We start from the raw sequence: 22970 nt of genomic DNA, 5'->3' as shown, positions 1-22970 counted from the left end.
ATACCATTGCCGGCCACATGCTGCACACTCCTGTGTCTCTTCCCCGGAAAAAAGGACTCTGAAATCTAGGATGAGACCTGTTTCTAGGTTTCTTCCCACATCATCAGTGCTCAGTGGGGAATGTAAAACAAAACCTGGTAATGGAGGAATAAAAGGAAAACTAAAGGGAGAAGGATGGGAAAAAAGGGGGGACCAAACGATGAATAAATGTTCCTTCCTGTCCTGCCTCACTGATCTCTCCCTCGCAGAGCAAGATGAGCCTCAGGACTCAGGTTAATACCAAAAGGCAGTGGAAGTTGCCTTTGCTGAGCCCTTGGCATGCAGACTCATAAAGAAGTGAAATGTCCTGGCTTGGAGCTCAGGAGCAAATTCTCCTCAGCTTCAAAGGCTGTAATCCCAAGAAGCGTACACCTGGAGACCAGCTGCAGGGAAGTAAAATCTTATTTAAACAAATAAATGAGAGCAAGAGTGAATATGAATCTCTCCATTTATTCATCATTTGGAAACTTTAGGCTTTTCAGAGACACTGTTTAGACTGGACCAACCGAAAACACGATTTCATTCAAATTGCCAGAATAATATGACTTCCCTGATGGTGTAACTGAAGCCTACCTCTAAGGCCATGTGTTACCAGGGTAGGAAAAAGAAAGAAAGCAAAGACTCTAGGGACTGGGGATAACTTCTAGGCCCTTCCACAAAACATGGGGATGTCCAAATGGCAGACACAGTCCATAGCTTGCCAACACTTTTGTGGCACAGCCTTAGCTTGTGTGCCAGCTCAGCTGCTTGCAATATGAGTGAGCCGGAGGGCTTTGTTCTCAGACCAATTTTTATGTCCTTTTTGGTGAATAAAGGAATGTCACGGCTCAGAAGGGAAGGGTGTCTCCCAGAAGAAAGCTTGCTTTCTAATCAAGCAACCTGGGGAAGAACCAAGCATGCCAAGGTGTCACAAACGATTTCCAAACTCTCCGAACACTTACCTAGAAGTTGGGTGGATTATTGTAGGTAGTATTTCAGGAGCACAGGAAAAAATAAGAATCAATTCCTGACCTGGAAGACTATAAGGCACCCAGATATGAACAGTTTCTTAGATTCATCAGCACCCCTTCTTCCCCCTCCAGCCCCATGCCTTAAACCTGCAGAGGCCAGGAGGCACTCAGGAATGGGGTTGTCCAGCCTCCTGCACAGCACAAGCTGGGGTAACTGATGCACTACAGAATGATCCCTTAGGCAGGGCTTGAAGCTGGGGACTTTGTCCATGGCACCTCCAAAATAGAAGGCTTGTAATCATCTAAGGGGTGAGTCATGTAGGAGCAGTAGGACCGAACCCTGAATGGTGTTTTATCCAGCATTTTCCTTCAGAGGAGATGAGAGCAAATCTATAAGCCAAGCAGCATAGCCAGGGCCGTCAGACTTAGCTTATCTAATATAGGTCCAAAGTAAGTCAATGCCTACAGAGGAACGGAGATCACATAACTCAAACCTCTGTTTCATAGCACAGAGAATCCAGCTTATAATAATCATACAGTTCTCTTTCTCCCCCTTGTATTTGTATTTTAAAAAGGTCTTTTGCATGTTGATGATGATTCTCTATGCATTAGCTTTTTCTAAAGAGCTAGAGATTTGGCTCAGCAGTTAAAAGCACTGGATGCTGTTTCAGAGGACCTGAGTTTGATTCCCAGCATCCATATGGTTGCTCACAATGATCTGTAATTACAGTTCCAAGACATTTGATACCCTCTTCTAGCCTCCACTGGCACAAGGTACACATGCAGTGCACAGATATATATGCAAGCAAAGCATTCATACATATACAATAAAAATAAAAAAATAAATAAAAAAAACTGGGACTCCTTGGTAACCTTCCTCCCATCGTGTGTGTGTGTGTGTGTGTGTGTGTGTGTGTGTGTGTGTGTGTGTGTGTGATGAGACAAAATCTTACTATATATAGCCTTGGCTGTCCTGGAACTTGCTATGTAGGCTGGCTTCAAACTCATGGAGTTCCTCCTGCTTCTGCCTCCTGAGTGTTGGGATTAAAACTATGTATCACTGTTGTAGAATATTAGCTTAAAATGTGTTACATTCATTTTGGAATATTTGTTTAATGATGCGAAGATGTGTTGCTTTCTTTTATGTTGCCTTTATTTAATTCTGTAAAGCTTTGTTACTTTGCCTGCCTAAAACAACTGATTGGTCTAATAAAGAGCTGAACAGCCAATAGCTATACAGGAGAAAGAATAGGCAGGGCTGGCAGGCAGAGAGAATAAATAGGAGGTGAAATCTAGAGAAGAGCAGAGGAGGAGTGAGAAAAGGAGGCAGGGGCCAGGGGCCTGCCACCCAGCCACACAGCCAGCCATGGAATAAAATGGAAAAAAAGATACATAGAATAAAGGTAAAAGCCCAGAGGCAAAATGTAGTTAAAGAGAAACAGGATAATTTAAGTTAGAAAGGTTGGCTAGAAACAAGCCAAGCTAAGGCCAGGTATTCATAAGTAAGAATAAATCTCAGTGTATTTATTTGGGAACTGGGTGGTGGGCCCCCAAAGAGTTAAAAAAAATTAAAAAGCCAACTACATACCACCATGCCTAGCTAGTTTTATATTTTTTACTATGTTGCTTATTTTATATGTTGCAAATATCTTCTCCAAACTATCCACTGCACATGGAGTTTCAAGATGTTAACAGTACCCCCTGAAATTATGGCACCTCCCAAAGGCAAAAGAGAATGACTTAGACAGGTGTAAGATCTACAAACATCAACAAAACCAGAGATCAATCATAACCATATACCTTTGACACTTGAGGAGAACTTCAGGTTTGTTTAAGCACCCTTCAATCACCTAGCTTCAGCCCCACAAAAACCAACAAAAATAATGGGTCTCATTTCCTCACTTGTAGGGTTAAAAAGATCAGTCGGTGGTTAGTCAAGATCAACTTTGTGATCCAAGCCTGAACTGTTACCCCAGCTTTATAGCTGACACAATTCGGGCCCACCCACAGAAGCAAAGAAACTTTTTATCATCACAGCCCTGCTTAATAGTAGACAAGGAGCCAAGTGTAGTGACACATGCCTTTGACCCCAGCACTTGGGAGGCAGAGGCAGGTGAATCTCTGTGAGTTTGAGGCCAGCCTGGTCTATATATTGAGTTCCGGGACAGCCAGGGCTACATAGTGAGGCACGAATTCTAATTGGTTTTAATAATAAATAAAAACTCACAGTCAGCTATTGGGTTGAAAGCTGAAGGATCAGAGAAGCAGAGCGGCAGTCACTAGAGTTCTTACTTCCACCAACGCTCAGACCGAAGGGGCGGTCCTGTCCTTAGACTGCCATTCAGACTGCATCCTCAGTCTATTCCTCAACATGCACTGAGCTCGTGTCTCTTCCTGCCTTATATTCCTCTCTCTACCCAGCCATATCACTCCTGTCTCCACCTCCCTAGTGCTGGAATTAGAGAAATGTGATCCCATGTGCAAGGATCACCTTTGTGTGAACTCTGTCTCTCTTTTAGAGAAAAATTTTAGATCAATTTTGTGTAGCCCAGGATGGCCTTGAACTAACAGAGACCCGTTTGCTTCTGTCTCCCAAGTGCTGGGATTAAGTGTGTGCCACCACTGCCTGGCCTCTGTGACTAACTAGTGTGGCTAGCTCTGCACTCTGATCTTCAGGCAAGCTTTATTTGTTAGATCATAAACAAAATGTCATCGCAGCCCTATCTTGAAAAAAAGAAAGTGAACAAGGACCCAAAATGATAGTCATCAGGTCTCCACAACAGGGAGTGACCCTACTCTGCTTTCACAGGATGAAGCCCATCTTGCATTTGTGTCCTTGAAAATAAGACACAAGGACAAACTTCATTCAACCACTTTTATTGGGCAATAATGGTGAAGGAACTCTATCTATAAATTGGATGGAGCTCCTATTGGGCTTTATTGTTAGAGGCAAAACTCTTACAAAGATAAAAGAGGCAGAATCCAATGCCCTTTTGAAGTGATTGTTATTAGTATTACATGCAGAATCGTGGATTTGTTTAGAACTTGTATATAACTGAAAGAAGGTGGCTTTTCTTGGTATAGAATGACTAGTGGAAAATTCTCTAGTTTTGCCTGTTGTATGTGGGGGGGTTATCAGTATTCTTAAGATATAGAATGTTGCCAGGTGGCGGTGGCGCGTGCCTTTAATCTTAGCACTCAGGAAGCAGAGGCAGGCAGATCTCTGTGAGTTCGAGGTCAGCCTGGTCTAAAGAGCAAGTCTCAGGACAGGCTCCAAAGCTACACAAAAAAGAAACCCTATCTTGAAACCTCCCACACACACACAAAAAAGATATAAATGTTAATCAGGAAAATTCAGTCCAAATGCAAGACTTAATCCACAATGTAGGGCTCATTTTTATTACTATAGGAAGGGATTGTGCCCACTTTCTTTTTCTGCCTTGGCTGATGAATCTCATTCTCATCTGATTCAAGTCTTGCACCAATAGCTTATGCATGATAGACATTCCAGAAGCAAGAAAAATAAATTCATGGGTGTTAGGGTGCTGCAGCTCAGTTTTACTAATTTTGCAGCTTCAAGGAATTACCTTTAAAGGGTGGGTGAAGACTCCATTTGGCAAATAGAGAAACAAATGAAAAACAATCCTGAAAGAGTCTTCAAACAGCGAGGCATGGTAGTGTACACCTTTAATCACAGCACTCAGGGGTCAGAGGCAGGTAGATTTCTATGAGTTCAAGGCCAGCCTGATCTATATAAAGCAAGTTTCAGGGCAGCCAGAGTCACATGGTGAGACCCTGTCTCAAAAAGTGTTCTAACAGCCCTTTACATTGGAAATGACTATCCATGGGAATACATGCTTTCAAATTACCTATTGTTTATATTGTTTACATGGCTCATTATAAATCTTGTTACAGCATATATATATGTATAGAGACACATATATACATACATGTGTGTATATATATTCTAAAGGTTTTCCAACAAACTTCTAAATCTTTTAAAAAGATTTTTATTACTAATTATGTATACTTCTCTATCTGTGTGTGTCTGTGTGTGCATATGTATGTGTATATACATATATATGTGTGAACACTTGAGGAGGCCAGAAGAGGGTATCGGATCCCCTGGAGCTGAAGTAATAGACCATTGTAAGCTGCCTGGTGTGGGTGCTGGGAACTGAACTCTGGTCCTGAGCTATCTCTCTAGACCTAACATAAACTTTTTAAAAAGAATTGAGTCCTATGAAACACTGCTAGATGTCAGGGTACAAAGGCTGAACCTTCCCCTCTCTGATCTGTAAGCCCCTGAGAGATATACCTGGGTGCAGGGAGACCTTGGAAAGTGCCAGCTGCACCCCAGAAAGACTGTCCGAGTTGCAAAATGCCAGCAGAATGGTCATTCCAGGTCACTGGGTCAGGTGCTTAGAACCTGATGCTTCTGCGGCATGGCACCCAGATATAGGAAAATCAACATCAGTGTCCTGAGTTCCCAGCATTCCCTGTGCACCTTGAACTGCCTGTCTTGGGTGCCTTAGAGGGAAGCAGTGACAAGAGGAAAGCTGGAGAACTGAGCCCAGCCTAGAATGACAGCATTAGTTCCAGAAGACTAGCAACATCCACAACTGTGACGTCAGACACAGGCCACCTGGTGCTTCAGAGATCTTCTCCGGGGTTCAGAGGAAGACGTCCAAAGGACAGCCAAAAAGAACACAGCGCAGCGTCAATCTATCTATAGCAACGACAGTGTTTCAGAGAACCAGGCAGAACTCCTTAGGGCCCAAGGCTAGGCACAGCAAGGCGATAGCCAGGCAAGTCACCAGCCTATCCAGTCCCTGCTTTGCAGGTCAGTTATAGGAAAGGTAGTCGATGAGCCGCGGAGGGATGTTTAACTTGGCGACTTTCTCTAGCCCTCGAACACCAGTGGCCTTCCTCAAGCTCACCCTGCAGAGCTGTGAGAGTGTAAGAGGTGTCTCTGGAAAGAAAAAAAAAAGACAAGGAAATGTAAGAGGATAATTTCTAGAAGAAGTACATCCTGTGGGTTAATGGGTGCTAAGGCTGAACTGGAAGAGCCTCCCTTCTCCCTAGAATTAGGATGGATCATATGTCATCCCTGGAAAGTCAGAGAGCCAGGGACCAGAGAATGAAGTCAGGCAACAAGACTCAGGTGGTGTCCACAGGGATTCATCCTGTGGGGTTGGGTCTTTCGAGACAGGCGTATTTTGTTTTGTTGGAGGGGATTGTTGCTTTGTTTTTGACACTATTTAGCAAATAGATTTATCAGCAAAGAACTAATGTGTGGCTAAGAGGCTCATTTGTCATACATTCAGCCAAACGAGACACGACTGAAGGGTTTACGCAAGGAAAGGTGCTCGCAGCCTGCTCATGTTACTGTAGGCTTCTTTCCTCAGTGGGGCCACAGGCCAAGGAATACAGCAAGAGCTGGTGCTTCAGTACAAAACCGTCCCCAGAGATGGAAGTATTCCCAGTACATCCTAGTGGCCAAGGACAGGAGCTCAGGACTCAACTCAAAGCGGTCAGCATAAATTCAAGGAGAAATAGCAGACTGGGGACCCAAGGTGATTGGTGGGGGTTCCTGGCAACCGGGGTGTACTAACTGGTTTTGTGTCAACTTGTCACAAGTTAGAAACTTGTCACAGAGAGAAAGGAGCCTCAGTTGAGGAAATGCCTGCATGTGATCCAGCTGTAAGGCATTTTCTCAATTACTAGGCAGTGAGGGAAGGCTAAGCCTATGGCAGGTGGGGGCCATCCCTAAGCTGGTGGCCTTGACTTCTACAAGAAAGTAGGGTGAGCAAACCGGGGGAAGCAAACCAGTAAGCAGTTCCCCTCCATGACCTCTGCATCAGCTTCTGCCTCTAAGACCCTGCCCTGTCTGAGTTCCTGTCCTGACTTGCGTTGAGGATGAACAATATGGAAATGTAAGCCAAATAAAGCTTTTTCTCCCCAGCTTGCTATCTGGTTACGGTGTTCCAACGCAGCAACAGAAACCCTAACTGAGACACTGGGATACGGGGACATTTGCACAACAGAGCCCGGCTCACTTTCATAGTACTCAAAGCACTTGGCCGGGGCGCTGCTGCTCCAGGTGTAGTCCGAGGGCTTCTTCCCCCGGTTGTCCCGGGCGTAGATGTTGCCTCCAAACTCTATGAGCATCTCAATGAGGTCGACATTCTTTACTTTGGCTGCATGGTGAAGGGCGGTCTCATGAAGTTTCGCTGCATTCACATTGGCCCCTGGTGGGGGGGGGGGGGGATGGGCAGAGCAGAGAATGTCTGTCACCAAAGGGAGGACGCAGAACCAAGAAGAAAACTGAGCTACAAATCATCCTTTGGCAGAGCACAAATGCAATCCCCGCGCAGAAAACAAAATCAAGATGCACTCTTCTGTGCCTTCTCAAAATCCAAGAAGAATACTTATCTTTCCTTATGAAAGTAAGGGCAGCAAATATATATATACATTTATATATATATATATGATATATATATCAAAATAAAAGGTTTCTATGTGTCAAATGTCTGTTCTGAGGTGCCCTGCAGTCTGTCCTCATAGGTCCCTAGATTTCTAAGGATCATCCTGTGTCGCCCGAATGTGGCAGCCTTATACTTGGACACAGACACGTCACGTGACACAGCTGCCCTACCACAGGAAACAGATTATGTGTTTGGAGGTCAGCTGTGAACTCAGCTCCACCCTCCTTATCCTTCTGGGGGCATACAGAAAGATTCAAAGAATTAGTCACTAAATACATCATTTTAAAATGCACTACAAAAATAAAGACTTAGCCTGGCCAGAAGGCTCGGCACAAGCCTGGTGAACTGAACCCAATTCCCCAGAAGCCACAAAAAGGGAAGGAAAGAACCAACTCCATGAAACTCTCCTCTGATAACACAAATGCACCAAGGCATGCACACCTGAGCTTACATGCTTACAATCACAATAAATAAAAGTTTAAGATAAATGTTTAAAAGTTAAAAATTACGATTCCAAAGTGGTCTCTGTGAAACGGCCCTCTTGATCCACGGTATTATATAATGGATTTTCTAAGGCCTCAGAATTTGTTTGAAAGAAGAAGTTAACCAGTAAAGAATAATAGCTAACAATTAATCGAAAAAGTTTAAAATATTTCAGAGAAACTAAGCAAATTTCTTAGCGTCAATAAATTCCCTAAATTATAGTTTCAGACCACAATTGTAAATTCATAGCTATGCCAGCAACAAGCCATTGGTTAGTGCTGTTTCTACTTGAAACATTACTGAAAAAGCCCTGCTTTCTTCTTTAAAATCTGTTTAATCATCTGGAATTAAGGACTGTATTTATCACAATGGCCATGGTGTGATCCTGAGAGTACTCTTTCCATTCCTCCTCGCAAAGTTCAGAAAGCTAAGGTCAGGAGGGACTGACTGCTGACTCCTCAAAGGAGAAGGCTTGAGTCACACATTTAAATTACAAACGGTATGAAATTTTGTAATTGCCCCACAAACCAATCACTCTCTTACCTCAGATGGTTTTCTTTCAACATTTCCTTATAGGAGTAAATAATTTTTAGACTGTTGTAACCATTGTGCAAAAATAAATTTTAATGCTAGATACACAATTTGTAAAGATCACAGAGTCTAAAGTCCAAGTGGCTTTCTCTTATTGATTCTTGCAATATTCTTGCCAACCAGGAAGGAATGTGATTATCTCAATTTTAACAATGGAGAAAAAGACATCAGGAAGCAAAATGCCCTCAAGGTCGGAGAGAAAGGGGAAGCAGGAAAGATCTGGAACAGACACCCTCCTTCCTTGCTGTTAGCTACCTTGGCTCCTGAGATAAGGCCTTGGACCCTGAGTGACTCTTTCAAAGTGGCCTTCCCAAAGTAAACAATAAGATTTTTCCATAATGTGTATTATTTGATTGGGTCGAAAGGAAAGAGGGTGAAAGAAGGAAGCCAGCCGACGGGAAACATCAGACCAAGCGTGTGCACAGCAATCTGTATGGGCTCAAGTGAGTGCTCAGTGAAAGCAGAAACAGTGAGAGACGACCAACACCGGCAGATGTTTGCTAGAAAGCTGGAACAAAAGGAGAGGGAGGGAAGAATGTCATAGGGAGGGCCTTGGTGGCACAATGAGCATGTCATAGCATTTCATGTCTTGGCCATGAGGGGGGGGAGGTAAAGCGCCTTCTAGGCCCTAAGAACTGTCAATTTCATGCTTTGGCGAAAGGGGTCAAAGCTGGCTCCCAACAAAATCCTAACTTCAAAAACAACTAAGGAGTAAAGTGAGGGCTTTACTCCTTGCACACACACAGCAGCGAACAGCCCCAGCCCCAGACAGCAGCACAAATGACTCATCACACAGTAAGACGGCTCTGCCAAGGAGACGGAAGCGCAAATAATCCTTAACTACCCACTTCTGGGCGCTTCCATTAGAGTTAAATATTTACTGTTAGTGATCAGATGAAACGTTACCTAACCGTAATAACTGGACTCTGACCCTCACCAGTTGTCGCCCTCTGCAAACAGAACCTGGTTCCTTAACTCAGCCTCTCGAGAAAAGGCGCAACTGTCTCTTCGTCCACTGCGGAGTACAGTGTGAGCACTCCACACATGGCTCAGCTCCTCCACAGGAGTCAGGACCTTGGCCGTCACGGCAGAGGCACCTACTGCATGTTTTCTGGAGATGCGGAATGTGGCTCTCCTTAGGTCCACAACAGGCCTATGGCTCGGCCTCCGCAGTATAGAAATGCATTGGTTTTGTAAGACTCCATGAGTGAGTACCTAGGACTATGCTACCTCACTCTGCTTCTATGAGGGTTGGAAATACTTCACAAGGAGAAAGCAGACCAAAGGGAAAAAAATGTAAAAAAACAATTCTGTTGAGGGAGCCCACGAGAAATTAAAGTGGTATCTGGTCTACCTCTTCCTGGCTCCTGTCATCTTCAGTTCCTGTTTGGATCAAGGCTCGGGACCCTCTTTTCTGCTTTCCTGGTACATTCTGCCCCAGACTGCATCTTTCCTTAATGCTTAACTGCTGCCATGGCAAAGGAGATGCCCCTATCCCAAATTCTACTCATCCTCGATGTATAGAAATTTCCCCTTAAAAAAGTGTTAGGAGTTGGGGTAGGGTGAGCAGACAGACCTCCCCTCAACTCCAGGGTGGGCTCTGACTGCTCCAATCCCTTTCCTCTGTCATAGTAATTGGTTCAAGTCACCCAGTTCAAAGCTGACAACGCTGGACTGCAGGGATCAGGTTTGGACACCAGACCTTGTGTAAGCCATGAAGCATTAGGGGTGGTAAGCCAGTGACACCAGAAAAGGAGAAGCTCCACTCTTCTGAAAAAAACTACAAGAGAGCCTCAGTATATAAAGTGCTGAAGGGCTGAGAGACGCTATTCTCACCACTGCCTGGAAATCCAGCTCCAGGGATTTGAAAGCTTCTTCTGGGCTTTCCAAGCACCCACCCCGCGCTCTCTCTCTCTCTCTCTCTCTCTCTCTCTCTCTCTCTCACACACACACACACACACACACACACAGCTTGTATCAGCTGCATCCATTTATCTGCTATCATAGCAGCCAGCTAACGCTAAGAAAAGCAGATTTCGAAATTCAAAGGCAGAGTGACACTCTGGAACCACGAGCTTAGAATGACTATACTTCTGCTACACTTCTCAAGTTTTGTCACATGAATCAAGGAATGACTTCATTGTTCACCCAGCTGTAATTGGCTTCTTCACTCCAGCGGCCATCCAGGTACTGTTGGGTTCTGTTTTCATGGAGTCCACTAGCCAAAGATTTACGTATTCCAAAAGATAAAAAAAAGATTTCACCTATCCCAAACACGTGCAGACCCTCTGTTCACTTCGTGGGTCTCTCTGCAGGGAGTCTTTTTCAAACACCCGCCACGAGCCAGATTATACACGCTCCGTTCTCCTATCTGCTGCCAAAGCCATTTCCCAGTACACCTCTTACTCGGATTCAGAGAGCAAACCTCATCAGGCAGACATGATGAGCGCTACCTATGTTTGCTAAAAATAACCATCCATGGATCTGAGATGGCTCCTCAAGTAGGACCATTTGCTGTACAAACAAGAGGGCCTGAGTTCAGATCTCCAGGACCCACATAGAAACCATGGCTCTGTGGACCGTAACCATGTTCTGTGAGGGGTAGAGAGAGGAGGATCACTGAGGTTTGCTGGTTGCCAGCCTAGCTCACAGTTCAGTGAGAGAGCCTGTCTGAAGGGAATAAAGCAGAGCAGAGAGTGGTAAAGCAGGACACCTAACATCCCCCCCGGTACGTGTACAATATACACACACATGTACATACACACACACGCATGCACATACGCACAAATAAATAATATAGTCACATGCATTTGCTAAGTGTTGACTGTACACCAGGCATTATAGAAACATTATTGAAAATATTCCCAACACCTGGGAAAATAGGTGCTATTTTTCTAGTCTTGTAGATACAGAGGCTAAGGCACTCGTTCTCTCTGAGTGATGGGAGAATCGATTTCAAACCGTTTTCTGTCTGCTTCCACTACCCAGACCTCTGCTAGCCCAGCGCAGGTAACCCATCCACTCGGGTAAATACCAGCTCAGTAAGCAGCAGCATACCTGCATTGAGCAACACTTTGACACAGTCCAAATGCTCTCGTGCACAGGCAACATGGAGAGGGGTCCCGAAATGGCAATCGTGAGCTTCCAGGTTGGCCCCAACATCAATAAGAAGCCTCACACATTCAGAACTCCCTGAAAACAAAAGGGGAGAGATGGAGATGTTCATGAATATGTATACCGGAAATGGTAACCATAACAAGCAGCAGCTGAAACGGTGGCGCTGCCACAAACAGAGGGTAAGCAGCCTATATCTCAACATACAAAGCGGCTGGCACCTCGGCAAGGCCCTAGAAGAATACAAAGACATCTCCTCTGTCCCCCTCAGGAGTTCTTAGCGCACTTGGTAGTAAAAGGAAAGGGTCACAGCCACCTCCCTGCTGAGGACAGAAGATGTGGGAAACCACTTGGACACAGGGATCAGAAACCATCCGGATCCTCATCTCCAAGTTTTCCAGCACCATGTCTGGAGAGCATCCAGGTTACAGAAAGCGCACGTAGCTGCTGCATCCCGCCAGTCTCTGGGAAGAAGGAACCTTTCTCTGACTTTCTCACTTTGCAAGTTGCCCTCTCAGGCACCTCCTTGTCTTCAGAAAAGGTTTGGATTGGGATTCCCCCCCCCCACTTCCCTCCTTTCCAGGAAGATTCTGCTACAGACTCCATCTTCCCTGTTTTTCTTTTCTTTCTTTCTTCCTTCCCTTCTTTCTTTCTCTTTCTTTCTTTCTTTCTTTCTTTCTTTCGTGTTGTTGTTCTTTGTGTTTTTGGTTTTTGTTGTTGTTCTTCTGAGGCAGGGTTTCTCTGTGTAATAGTTCTGACTGTCTTGGAACTCACTCTGTAGACCAGGCTGGTCTTGAACTCAGAGATCTACCTGCCTCTGCCTCAGAGTGCTAGGATTAAAGGCGTGTGCCACCACCGCCAATCCTCCATCTTCTCCTATCACTTAATTACCACCTCATTGTTGATAGCTCTCTAGTAACCATCCCCATCCCTAAAACTTAACCCCACACCCACTGCTGACCAACCTCATTAACATCACAACTACCACATAGTCCTCTTTCCCAAAGATCCCTCCCTGCTCCTGGATAAATTCTTTCCAGTCAGTTCCATTGCTCCCAGCTGATTCTGAGTCACTTTTTACCTCATTTTTGTACCTTTCCCTCAGACCAAATCCTAGTCGATACTGGGTGGGCAAGGAGTTAGATGCAAGGAAACCAAGGGAACCTGTAGCCGTATCTTAGCAACTATGTCTCCTGATGGTCAAATAGACATTGTGGATAGTTATCATTGAAGCTTCAGTTAGGTTAGTCCCAGTGGATCAGAGACTAAGGCACCAAGGCCTTTCCCGACATATGCATGTTGCTGAAGGGTCCACATCCCCAAATAACCTGACATTATAATATCACTGGCATTGAGGGTTTTGACACACACCTCTCCTTTGATGGGTTTTGTTTTCTTAGAAGAAATACCCTAAAATGGAAAGTCTGATCCACCATAATTTCGGAGAAGAATATGCATCCTACCTCACAAATATTCATAAAAACTTCTTTATGATCCACAACTCAGAATTCTCTGGGCTGCACACACCATGGGATGGCACATTCCAATCTTTCTGTGGAGTCTTTGTTTTGCCTAGCTTTGATTTAGAAAAACTTCTGCTTAAACCATGTCTCTCCTGACTGAATTCTTTCGTTCGAGAAGAACCGGGTCCCTCCCCCTCGGACACAGGCCACTCTCCTCCTCTGGGCTCTAAGTGCTTTACACTGGGCCATTCCAAGGGTCGCTGACACAGAGACTCACCACTCATGCAGGCCTCGTGCAGCGGGGACGCTGTGTACAAAGGAGGGTTGACCTTCGCCCCATAGGATAGCAGGAGCTTCACACACTCGATGCTGCCTGAGGCACAAGCGTCACAAAGAGGGGTGCTGCCATCAATGTTGCGCGCATCCACCTCCAACAACAGAGGAAACGAACGTCAAAGGGTGAGATAAATGAGCGGGATGACGCTTGTGATCTTTATGCAGATCCATGTTTAGAAAGACTGTGTCTTAAAATTACCAGTTTGCTGGTATGCATCAAGCCAGGCGAGGGAGTTCAAAGAGAAAGATGTGTGGATTGGAGGTAGGAATGCACACGAGTCTCGTAAGTATAGAGGTCCCTCATTCTCCCTTCCCTTCCAGGGCAGGCTGAAACTTGGCCTCATCCCCACACCACCACCCTAGGCAAATAATAAACATAGGGCAGAAAGGGAGAGCCTGAGGTTGCAAGCTGGGGAAATGGATATCAAGATGACTTTTAACTCAGCTTTTACTTATTAAAAAAAAAAAGTGCTCTATACTGCTTAGCATGCCTCATTTTATATGAAAAATCACCATCCAGAAAGAGGGCAACTCCCTACACAGGGAAAACAAATTCGGAATTTACCGAAGTTTGGCTTCTACACAGTGAAAACCGCGAAACTTGTTCCATTGCTAGCTTTGGGGAAGAGTAAATGGTGCAATGGTGCGCTGCCTTCGCTCTGCTCTCACCAGGTGAGCTCCGAGAACAGAGAGCGGTATTCGTTGTGAGCACCAGCATAGGTGCTGCTGCAGATTCTGACAGCTCTGCTAAGCAAGTTGACAGCCTGCAGAATGGAAACCACTGGCCGCTAAAACAAACCGTGCTGTGAATACGCACGCTAGCAAAGGCAACCAGGTCAGAAGTTTGTTCTGTTACTTTCATTCCCCCAGCACCCTGAGAGTCTGCGTCTAGTCCATAGCTACCCTGCTCTGCCCTGACCATCTCCGAGCAGAGTTACGCTAAACCACTTTGCTAAAACCGCCCCCATCCAAAACCACTTCCCAGATCTGGTCCACAGCAACCACCCCACCTCCCCTCATGGCTTCCAGCTGCCTAAGCAGTTTCACTGGAACACCCCCGACTAGCCACGTGTTTGCACGACCTTAAGAGTCTTTTCTTCTCTCTAGTATGCTCCCGAGCCCGCCCCAGACACTCGTAGGAGCTGCAGCTAGGTCGCCATCAACCCCACAAGGTCACCCACCTGGGCACCAGCTGCCAGCAGCAACTGCACACACTGGGCCTGGCCCTGCAAACTGGCAGCATGAAGGGGCGTGATGGAGTCCACGGTGACCTGATTAACACACGCTCCACTCTCAATCAGCTGCTGAAGTTGAAGGCTCTCGCCCCGCTGAGCTGCCTCGTGCACAGGGGTGCGCTCCACCCAGAAACCTGCAGAGGAAACAGAGCCCTTACGAAAACCCTCCGACTTCCATCAGGACAAATGAACACATGTGAGACTCCAGCACCCAGTGGCAGGCAATACACCATATGTGGCTATGCAATTGATCCCGATGGTCCGATTAAAATCCATAAGCAGGGCTGGAGAGATGGCTCAGCGGATGGCTGCACCTGGCGGTGATGGCCCATGCCTTTAATCCCAGCACTCAGGAGACAGAGAGGCGGGTCTACCTTTGTGAGTTCAAGGCCAGCCTGATCTACAGAGCAAGTTCCAAGACAGCCAGGGCTACACAGAGAACTCCTGTCTTAAAAAAAAAAAGAAAGAAAGAAAGAAAGAAAAGAAAAAAAAACCCGCACATACTGTTCTTCCAGAGGACCCAGGTTCAACTCCCAGCATCCATATGGCAGCTCATAGCTGTCTGTAACTCTAGTTCCAGGGGATTCAACACCCTCACACAGATACACACACTCAGTCAAAACACCAATGCATATGAAATAAAATAATAAATTAAAAAAGAGCATATAAGGATGTCTGTGCTATGTATCTGGTTCACACTATGATCCCCTCTCCCACCCCTGGCCCTTACAGACACAGCTATGGCTCACTGCTATTGCACACATTTACCTCTGAAAACTGTGCCTTACCAAGAAGGAAGTAGCCCAAAAGTAGCAATATACAGTTTGAGGGGAGAGTGTTCTATAGTGTAGCTTGTTGTGGGAGTAACTTCCGCTGCCTCAACCAATAGTCGCTGAAATACGAGCCCACAGTGCAGCGGGGAGCGACTTCCGCTCGAGCCGGAACCAAGAGGGCCTATTCTGGAACTGCTTCTCTTTTTAAAAGAGAAATATACCACGCCCCAGTGGGCTGGTATTTCAGCAGCTATTGGCTGACGGAGCGGAAGTCGCTCCCCGCTGCACTGTGGGCTCGTATTTCAGCGACTATTGGTTGAGGCAGCGGAAGTTACTCCCACAACAGTAGCTAACAACTTAAAGTCAATTAAGTGCTGATCAAGAGAAGAGTGCACAAGTCAATGTGGTATACACAACACACATTAGCTCTACAAAGGAAGAAAATATGAAAACGTGTCTAGGTCTTGAAAATGCTATGTTAAGTGCAAAAGTGACTCACAAAAGGCCATGTGCTCTATGATTCCACTCACATGGGGTACCTAAAGTAAACACAAAAGAAAGAAGTCTAGTGGAACTGGGGGAGGTAGAGAGTTATTGCCTAATAGGTGTATGGAGTCAAATTTTCAGGATAAAAAGAGTTCAGTGGGTGAAGGATGGTGATTGTTGTGCTTAATGTGCAACGTGCTTAACACCACTGAACTCTTTTGTTATAGGCTCTTCACCACAATTCAGATGTATAGGAGGGGGCTGGAGAGATGGATCAGTTGTTAAGAGCTCTGACTGTTCTTTCAGGGGACCAGAGTTCAATCCCTAGCACCTACATGATGGTTCAGAACCATTTATAACTCCAGCCCTGGAGGATTCAACACCCTCTTCTGGCCTCTGATGGTACTGAATACATGTGTTACATCAACACATATAAGGGCCAAACACCCACAACCATAAAATAAAAATAAGAATTTTCTGCATTGCTGGTGGGAATGCAAGCTGGTACAACCCCGTGGATGTCAGTGTGGCGATTTCTCAGAAAATTAGGAAACAATGTTTCTCAAGACCCAGTAATACCACTTTTGGGTATATTTCCAAAAAATGCTCAATCATGCCACAAGGACATGTGCTCAACTATGTTCATAGCAGCTCTGTTTGTCATAGCCAGAACCTGGAAACAACCTAAATGCCCCTCAACTGAAGAATGGATACGGAAAATGTGGTCCATTTACACAATGGAGTACTACACAGCAGAAAAAAATAATGACATCTTGAATTTTGCAGGAAAATGGATAGAGCTAGAAAACATCATTTTGAGTGAGGTAACCCAGACACAGAAAGACAATTATCACATGTGCTCACTCATAGGTGGTTTTTAAACATAAAGCAAAGAAAGCCAGCCTACAAACCACAATCCCAGAGAACTTAGACAACAACGCGGACACTAAGAGAAACTTACATAGATCTACATGGGAAGTAGAAAAAGACAAGATCTCCTGAGTAAATTGGGAGCAAGGGGACCTTGGGGGAGGGCTTAAGGGGGGAGAGGAGAGACAAGGAGGGGAGCAGAGAAAAATGAGAGCTCAATAAATATCAATTAAAAAAATAAGATAAAAAATTTAAGAGTAACTATATCAGTTACTTTTTCTCAATACTATTGGAAAACACTTAACAAATGCAACTTAAGGCAGGAAGAGTTTATTTTGGCTCAGGGTAAGAGATAAAACCCATCACAGCGGGCAGGACATAGGTGCAGGAGCATTAGACAGCTCACACGTTGTGTGCACAGGAGAGAGAGATGAAAAGCTAGCGCTCAGCTCAATTTCTCCTTTTTTCTTCCATCTACAACCCCAGTCCATGGATTGGAGAGAGCCACATTCCTCCAGGTCTTAGCTGTACCTCTCCGGAAAGGATCTCACAGAAATACCCAGAGGTGTATCTCCCAGGTTACTCCAAGCCCAATTAAGCGGTCAAGAAATATTAGCCGTTACAGAAACAAAAAGCCAGAGCATGGAATCTGCACATGGAAAGAGCTGCCACCTGCTCACTGACATCAGCAAAAGATAGCTTTATAGCAGGTAGGGGCATTAGTCATCTAGGGTGCATCCAACACTCCCGGCCACTGGGTGGCTCCTCTAGGGTTACAAATCAGAGAGAAACAAGGCATTCTCTCCATAAAGACTGGTAGCGAGCACCAGGGAGGACAACAGAAAAAGTAAGGGGAAGGACAGCTTGTGTGTGAGAACTTAAATATATTCCTAAAAGTAAGTGCAGAAAATACAGTCAGTTAGGGCACTGGCTCGTCAGGCTTCACACCGGCTGGTCCAACCCAGTGCCAGGACCCCAGTTCTGATGGAGTGCCCCATTCCTGAATCTCAGAATTCTATCCTGGAGGTAGTGTTACATTGGAAACCTGAAACGCTGCACTATTTTGGTAAGCTCCCTCTGGGGCTGGAGCCCAATCTTCAATCCTTGCTATGTAACTGGTCTCCCATTACCAGTTTGCTCCCATCTCCCTTTCTCCTCATCTAGCCAAAGAGTAAGTTGGTCACGTGGGACCTGATCACAGTCTTCCGGTGGTTATTATCTTTTGGAAGTCAAGGTGCCTGTCTCTTTATTTGTAGAAATCTTTACTTTAACATCGGATCTGCAGGGCTGGAGAGATGACTCAGCGGTTAAAAGCACTGCTCTTCCAGAGGATCCTGGTTCAATTCCCACGACCCACATGGCAGCGCACAACTGTCTGTAACTCCCATTCCAGCTGATCTGGCACCCTCACACAGACATTCATGCACATAAAATAAAATAAATAATATTTTTTTTAAAAAAATTAGAGCTGTTTTTGTGTTTAAAGTATTTCACAACTAAGTCTTTTTAAATGTTTTAATTATAAATCTCCAAAATATTCTTTGACAAAAAAATGTATAAATGACATGCAATGTGACCTTAAAATGTTTTAAAAGAAGAAGAAGGAGAAGGAGAAGAAGAAGAAGAATCCCAATCTATACATTTTTTTTTTAAACACACAATGAGGTTAAAGAAAAAAAGTTTGCCTCTGTGGAGAGACTAGGGAGGTGCAGCTCCAAAAGACTGAGGAAAAGAAAGAGAAAGAGAGAAAGTGAAAGTGAAAACAGATAGCCTGGGAGGAGAAAGAACCAGGAAGTTGCTGCACCACGAGGGACAGGAGTCCCCTTCCGCAGCCCTGCTGAACACACTTGCCTAGAATGCTTGATCTTCATCTTTTCCTTCCCCTCCACATCACTCACCAGTAATTTGCTGCCTGCCTTCCCTGTTGTTAGCCACCCTAAGATGTTTACACATGAGGGTGCTCTCCCTTCCTTCCCAAGCCTCAGTCGCAAATCATAGGGAGCTGGGGCTTCATTTCACAAAGCCCTGAATTCTCCTTCTGTCTTTTCTTGTTTTTATTTTTTGGAAGTAGTCTGAACTGGCCTTGAACTCATCACCATCCTCCTGTCTGAGCAGCTGAGATTCCAAGTGCATACCTCCATGCCTGGCTCATCTTCTTCATTTCTGTTGAAGAACTTTAGAAAGGTTTTCATTTGAAGTGGCAACCTTAGTTTTCTTGTGAAGGACCTAACTTTTCACAGGGTCACATTACAGAGAAAAGATAAGGATGTGTACTGTTTTGCTCATCAAAAGTGGGTTTATTAGTTATTATTATTTTCTTTGAGATCTATTTTAGCCTCAGGTATGCTTGTCTTGCTTGTTTAACAACAACTTCTCTTTGAATTCCTATTTCAGGGTAAGTTTTCCGTTCTGACCCTTCAAAGTATGACTCTAAGCTTTGGAAAGCATCCTGAATTCTTGCTAAGAGTATGTGGTCACATTAAAAAAGAATAATGAAGCTACGGAGTTCCCAATGACACATGGACAATCTTTTCTGTCCCTTCTCTCCAAAGGCCTCATTAAATTGAGAGGAAAATATAGCTACAAAAGCAACCAAAACAATCTAAAAAGTGGTATGCATAAATATTTTGTTTACAATACAACAGGAATGTAGAATTACAGGTCAGAATGTTACACAGGTAAAATCCCTATAGTGGGCTCCACTTTTGCTGGAACAGTGATGCTGTTTTGGATCTAACACATTCAGTTTATTCACTTAGGCCAGAAATACAAATACCCCCAAGACAGATTTTTGGAGAAGCATATTATTTTTTAAATGACAATGCCAAAAAAATCCAGTGTAGTGGCACAAGCCAGGTACTCGGGAAGCAGAGGCAGGTGGCCAGTTCAAGGCTAGCCTGGGCTACAAAGTAAGTTCTGCAACAATCAGGGCCACACAGAAAAACTGTCTCAAAAAATAAATAAATAGTTAATTAAAATTAAAAATAAAAAAAATCCAAGAGCCTCAACATGTGTGCATCCACTAATTAAGAATGTGATTTTCTTTTCTACAAGCTGTGCAGAAAATATACTTGGGAGTGATGTTTTTAAAATATTTATTTAGAGACCAGGTCTTGCCTTATAGCCTAGGTTAGCCAGGAACTCTACTTTCCAAGGGCTAGGGTTTCAGGTGACTTCCACCAGGCCTGGCTCTGATGCTGTGCTATCCTCTACCTGAGCAAAATAAAATGTGTGCTTTACAGGCTTCCGTAGTTAGCCACCCATGGCATATTCACTTGAATCAAATACTGACCACGCTATGAGGGTCAAAGTCTTGGACCAGCCGGGGTGCCAAGAAAAACAGATACTCATTAAACGGCCTTTGATCATTCTGAAGGTGTTTGTTTTGCAAAAATCAATTAAAATAATTATCTGCCTTGTTATGACTGCAATTTCCTACTTGGCTAAATTAACTCTTACGGTTTTTCATTTTCTTTACATTACTGTTTTTATTTATGTACAAATGCTGGGGCAGGGGGCATTTTGGTTTGTTTAACTTTGTTTTTGTTTTGTTTGTTTTCTTTCCAAGATTTCTGAATATATTTTCATTTATTTATCATGCTATTACTTTGTAAGCACTAAAGAAAAATTTACTTCTCCGAAGAATGCCTCTTCGCCCTCGAATCTGCTTCATTCTAAGGCTGCCCTAAAGGTACAGAGAACACTTTTTTAGCGCCAGAAATGCCACAGATTTGGGCCCTGTCCTCATTCTGGCACATACTCCCTAGTAGGGCCTGGCCAAGGAAAGCTCAGTAGAGGTCTGGGTTTCAGTTTACCTGAAGACAATACCTGGTTCCAAGAAAGACCACCCAGGCACCAACCAGGAATCAATTCAACCATTGTAGATAGGATCACCTGCCAGCACACACCCATCGCTTTTCACCAGGACACCCCTAGACAAACGTCAGTCAACCAGAAGTCCTGAACCTTAGAAATCCCCCAGCCCAACCTCTGGTTTTATATATATAAAAAAAACCCACCCCAACTGAGCCTGAGGCTCTCTTATCGTGCCAATGCGTTGGACACGGGGAGAATACGAGTTTGAACTTGAATAAGAATAAAGGTTCTTTGCTTTTACATACAAAGGTTTCCTAGTTCTTTTGGGGGGACTCCGTGATCTGGGCATAACAGTCGCAGTTGAAGTATGGGTAGGATGCTATGAACCACGCAATACACTGCACCAAGCGCCCCGAAAGTGGTGCAGAAACCGCAGTGGGTTCCTGCTGAGGCTGCCAATCAGTGTGCCCAGTGCACACACGTTTCCCAGGATCTGTCACTGAACTAGGCAACGACCCCGCGTGATCCCCAAAGCGTGCGGTGCTCGGGTGAACTGGCGGTTCTGAATCCCACACCTGGTGCAACACAGGGATGACCAACCCCGCAGTGCACTGGTCTGGAACAAGGTGACAAAATTAAACGCCGATCCGAGATGCTCAGAATCACCCGGACCCTGCTCGAATCTCTACATCCCACTCCATCAACCGTGCGCGCTGCCCATCTCCGGGATAAAGGCCACCCTTAAGCTTACTCTATCCCCAAGAGCTGATATCCTGGTCCTGGCTCCAGCCCCTGTGTGGTGCCCTTGGCCTCTGTGGCGCGAAGCACGTACCCACGTCTCCCAAAAAGCTGCCGTCCCCGGCGCGCGGCTCCATGGGGCTCGCCGGCTCTGGGGCCCTACCTACCGGCCTTGTGACTCCGGGCACTGGGACCTGAGCCTGGACTTAAGCCCGAACCCAAGCCGGGACGTGCCAGGACCTACCCGGGCGCACAGGCCGCTGGGCGGGGCCTGACTGCTTTCGTGGCCACCTCTGGGAGTTGTAGTTTCTGTTGATTCGCAGCTTGCTGCTTGCTACCCACACCCGTGTCACCTCAAAAAGGTGTGCATGCTTGCGCATGCAAACTGAAGTGTGCAAAATGTGCTCCCGTGTGACTTTTCCTGTTATATTTTGCTAGACTTGATATCAGGGGATAATGAACTATGAGTGATTTTGGAAATTTTACCTCATCTGTTTTGTAAAAGGGGTTGTGAAGCATTGATGTCACCTATTCTTTAAACTTTTTTTTCCCCAGAATTCATGATAAAGGTGTTTGGTCCTGGGATTTTGTGTGTGTGTGTAAACTTTTAAATTACTAACTTAAACCTACTTGAGATGTTTGTTCATATTTTCTATTGCTTTTTAAATTATTTTAAATTACATTTATCTATTTGTCATAAGCATATGTGCAGACATCAGAGGACAGCTTGCAAGAGTCAATTTTCACCTTCCATAATATAGGTTCTTAGGTGTGTACTCAAGTTGTTAGATTTAGAGGCAAGTGCCTTACTTAGCTCACTGAGTCATCTTGCTAGCCTACATTTCTATTTCTTCTTGGGTCAGTTTTAGCAATCTGTTCCTTTCTCAAAATGTGTCTATACAATTTACCTAATTTGTTGCCTTGAGTAGTTCCTTAGAATATTATTTTTTCTGTGTTTTCATCACTGTTCTTCTGCTGTGAAAGAAATGACCAAGGCAATTTTTTGTTGTTGTTTTGGTTTGGTTTGGTTTGGATTTGTGAGACATGGTTTCTCTGTAGACTGTCCTGGAACTCACTTTGTAGACCAGACTGGCCTCGAACTCAAAGAGATCTACCTGCCTCTGCCTCTTGAGTGCTAGGATTAAAGGCATGCGCCACCACCACCCAGGTCTAAGGCAATTCTTACAAGAGAAACTATTTAGTTGGAGGCTTGCTTATAGTTTCATAGTTTCAGAGGTTTAGTCCATTATCATTATGGCAGGAAGCATGGTGGCATGGAGGCAGGTGCTGGAGCAGTAGCTGAGATTTACATCAAAATCATTAGGCAGAGAGTTCCACTCCCTAGTAACTAAACACTCAAATATATAAACCTCTGGGGCCATTATTATTCAAACCATCACATTCTACTTCCTGATCTCAATAGGCTGCAAGCCTTATCAAAATGCAAAAATACATTCAGTCTGACTTCAAAATTTCCCACGTCTACTACAATCTCAACTGTTTAAAAGTTCAAAGTCTCTTCTGAAACTCATGGCAATCACTTACATGTAACCCCCCTGTAAAATCTAAACCAAAAAGCAGATCACAA

At 44.8% G+C, this 22970-nt stretch overlaps 1 protein-coding gene and 1 long non-coding RNA gene across 6 annotated transcripts; one reads left to right on the top strand and one right to left on the bottom strand.

Annotated features, from left to right (window-relative positions):
- Positions 1-469: 469 nt before the first annotated feature.
- Asb13 (ankyrin repeat and SOCS box containing 13) lies at positions 470-21642 on the bottom strand. 5 transcript variants are annotated; one of them, XM_048460615.3, is made up of 7 exons: positions 21550-21642; positions 14646-14833; positions 14030-14228; positions 13406-13556; positions 11609-11743; positions 7049-7240; positions 470-5961 (listed from the first exon to the last, which is right to left on the bottom strand). In XM_048460615.3, exons 2-7 carry the CDS (start codon positions 14705-14707, stop codon positions 5834-5836), a joined length of 867 nt encoding a protein of 288 aa, XP_048316572.1. In that variant the 5' UTR covers positions 14708-14833; positions 21550-21642; the 3' UTR covers positions 470-5833. The 5 variants fall into 5 exon arrangements, with proteins under 5 accessions (XP_048316572.1, XP_085555278.1, XP_085555279.1 ...); XM_085699152.2 differs by having other exon boundaries at positions 21477-21632; XM_085699153.1 differs by lacking the exons at positions 14030-14228; positions 21550-21642 and adding an exon at positions 20644-20760 and having other exon boundaries at positions 470-918; positions 5930-5961.
- Positions 14166-14832, top strand: LOC146891947 (uncharacterized). Its single transcript, XR_015005051.2, has 2 exons — positions 14166-14299; positions 14572-14832. It is a non-coding gene; the product is annotated as an uncharacterized LOC146891947 (long non-coding RNA).
- Positions 21643-22970: the final 1328 nt, after the last annotated feature.

This window comes from Myodes glareolus, chromosome 14, assembly GCF_982192425.1.
Source record: "Myodes glareolus chromosome 14, mMyoGla1.1, whole genome shotgun sequence".
NCBI classification, from domain to species: Eukaryota; Metazoa; Chordata; class Mammalia; order Rodentia; family Cricetidae; genus Myodes; species Myodes glareolus.
The sequence above is the reverse complement of the archived record's forward strand: the minus strand, read 5'-3'. Positions and strand labels throughout refer to the sequence as shown.

Bases quoted from the DNA above. Each gene is read 5' to 3' on its own strand.
- Asb13 (XM_048460615.3), bottom strand. From the start codon at position 14,707: ATGCTGCCAGTTTGCAGGGCCAGGCCCAGTGTGTGCAGTTGCTGCTGG. The intron at 13,557-14,029 runs GTAAATTCCGAA...CTGTTGTTGGAG, and splicing joins TGTGTAGAAGCCAAACTTCG to GTGGATGCGCGCAACATTGA. The intron at 7,241-11,608 runs GTATGCTGCTGC...CCCCCCCACCAG, and splicing joins CAAAGTGTTGCTCAATGCAG to GGGCCAATGTGAATGCAGCG.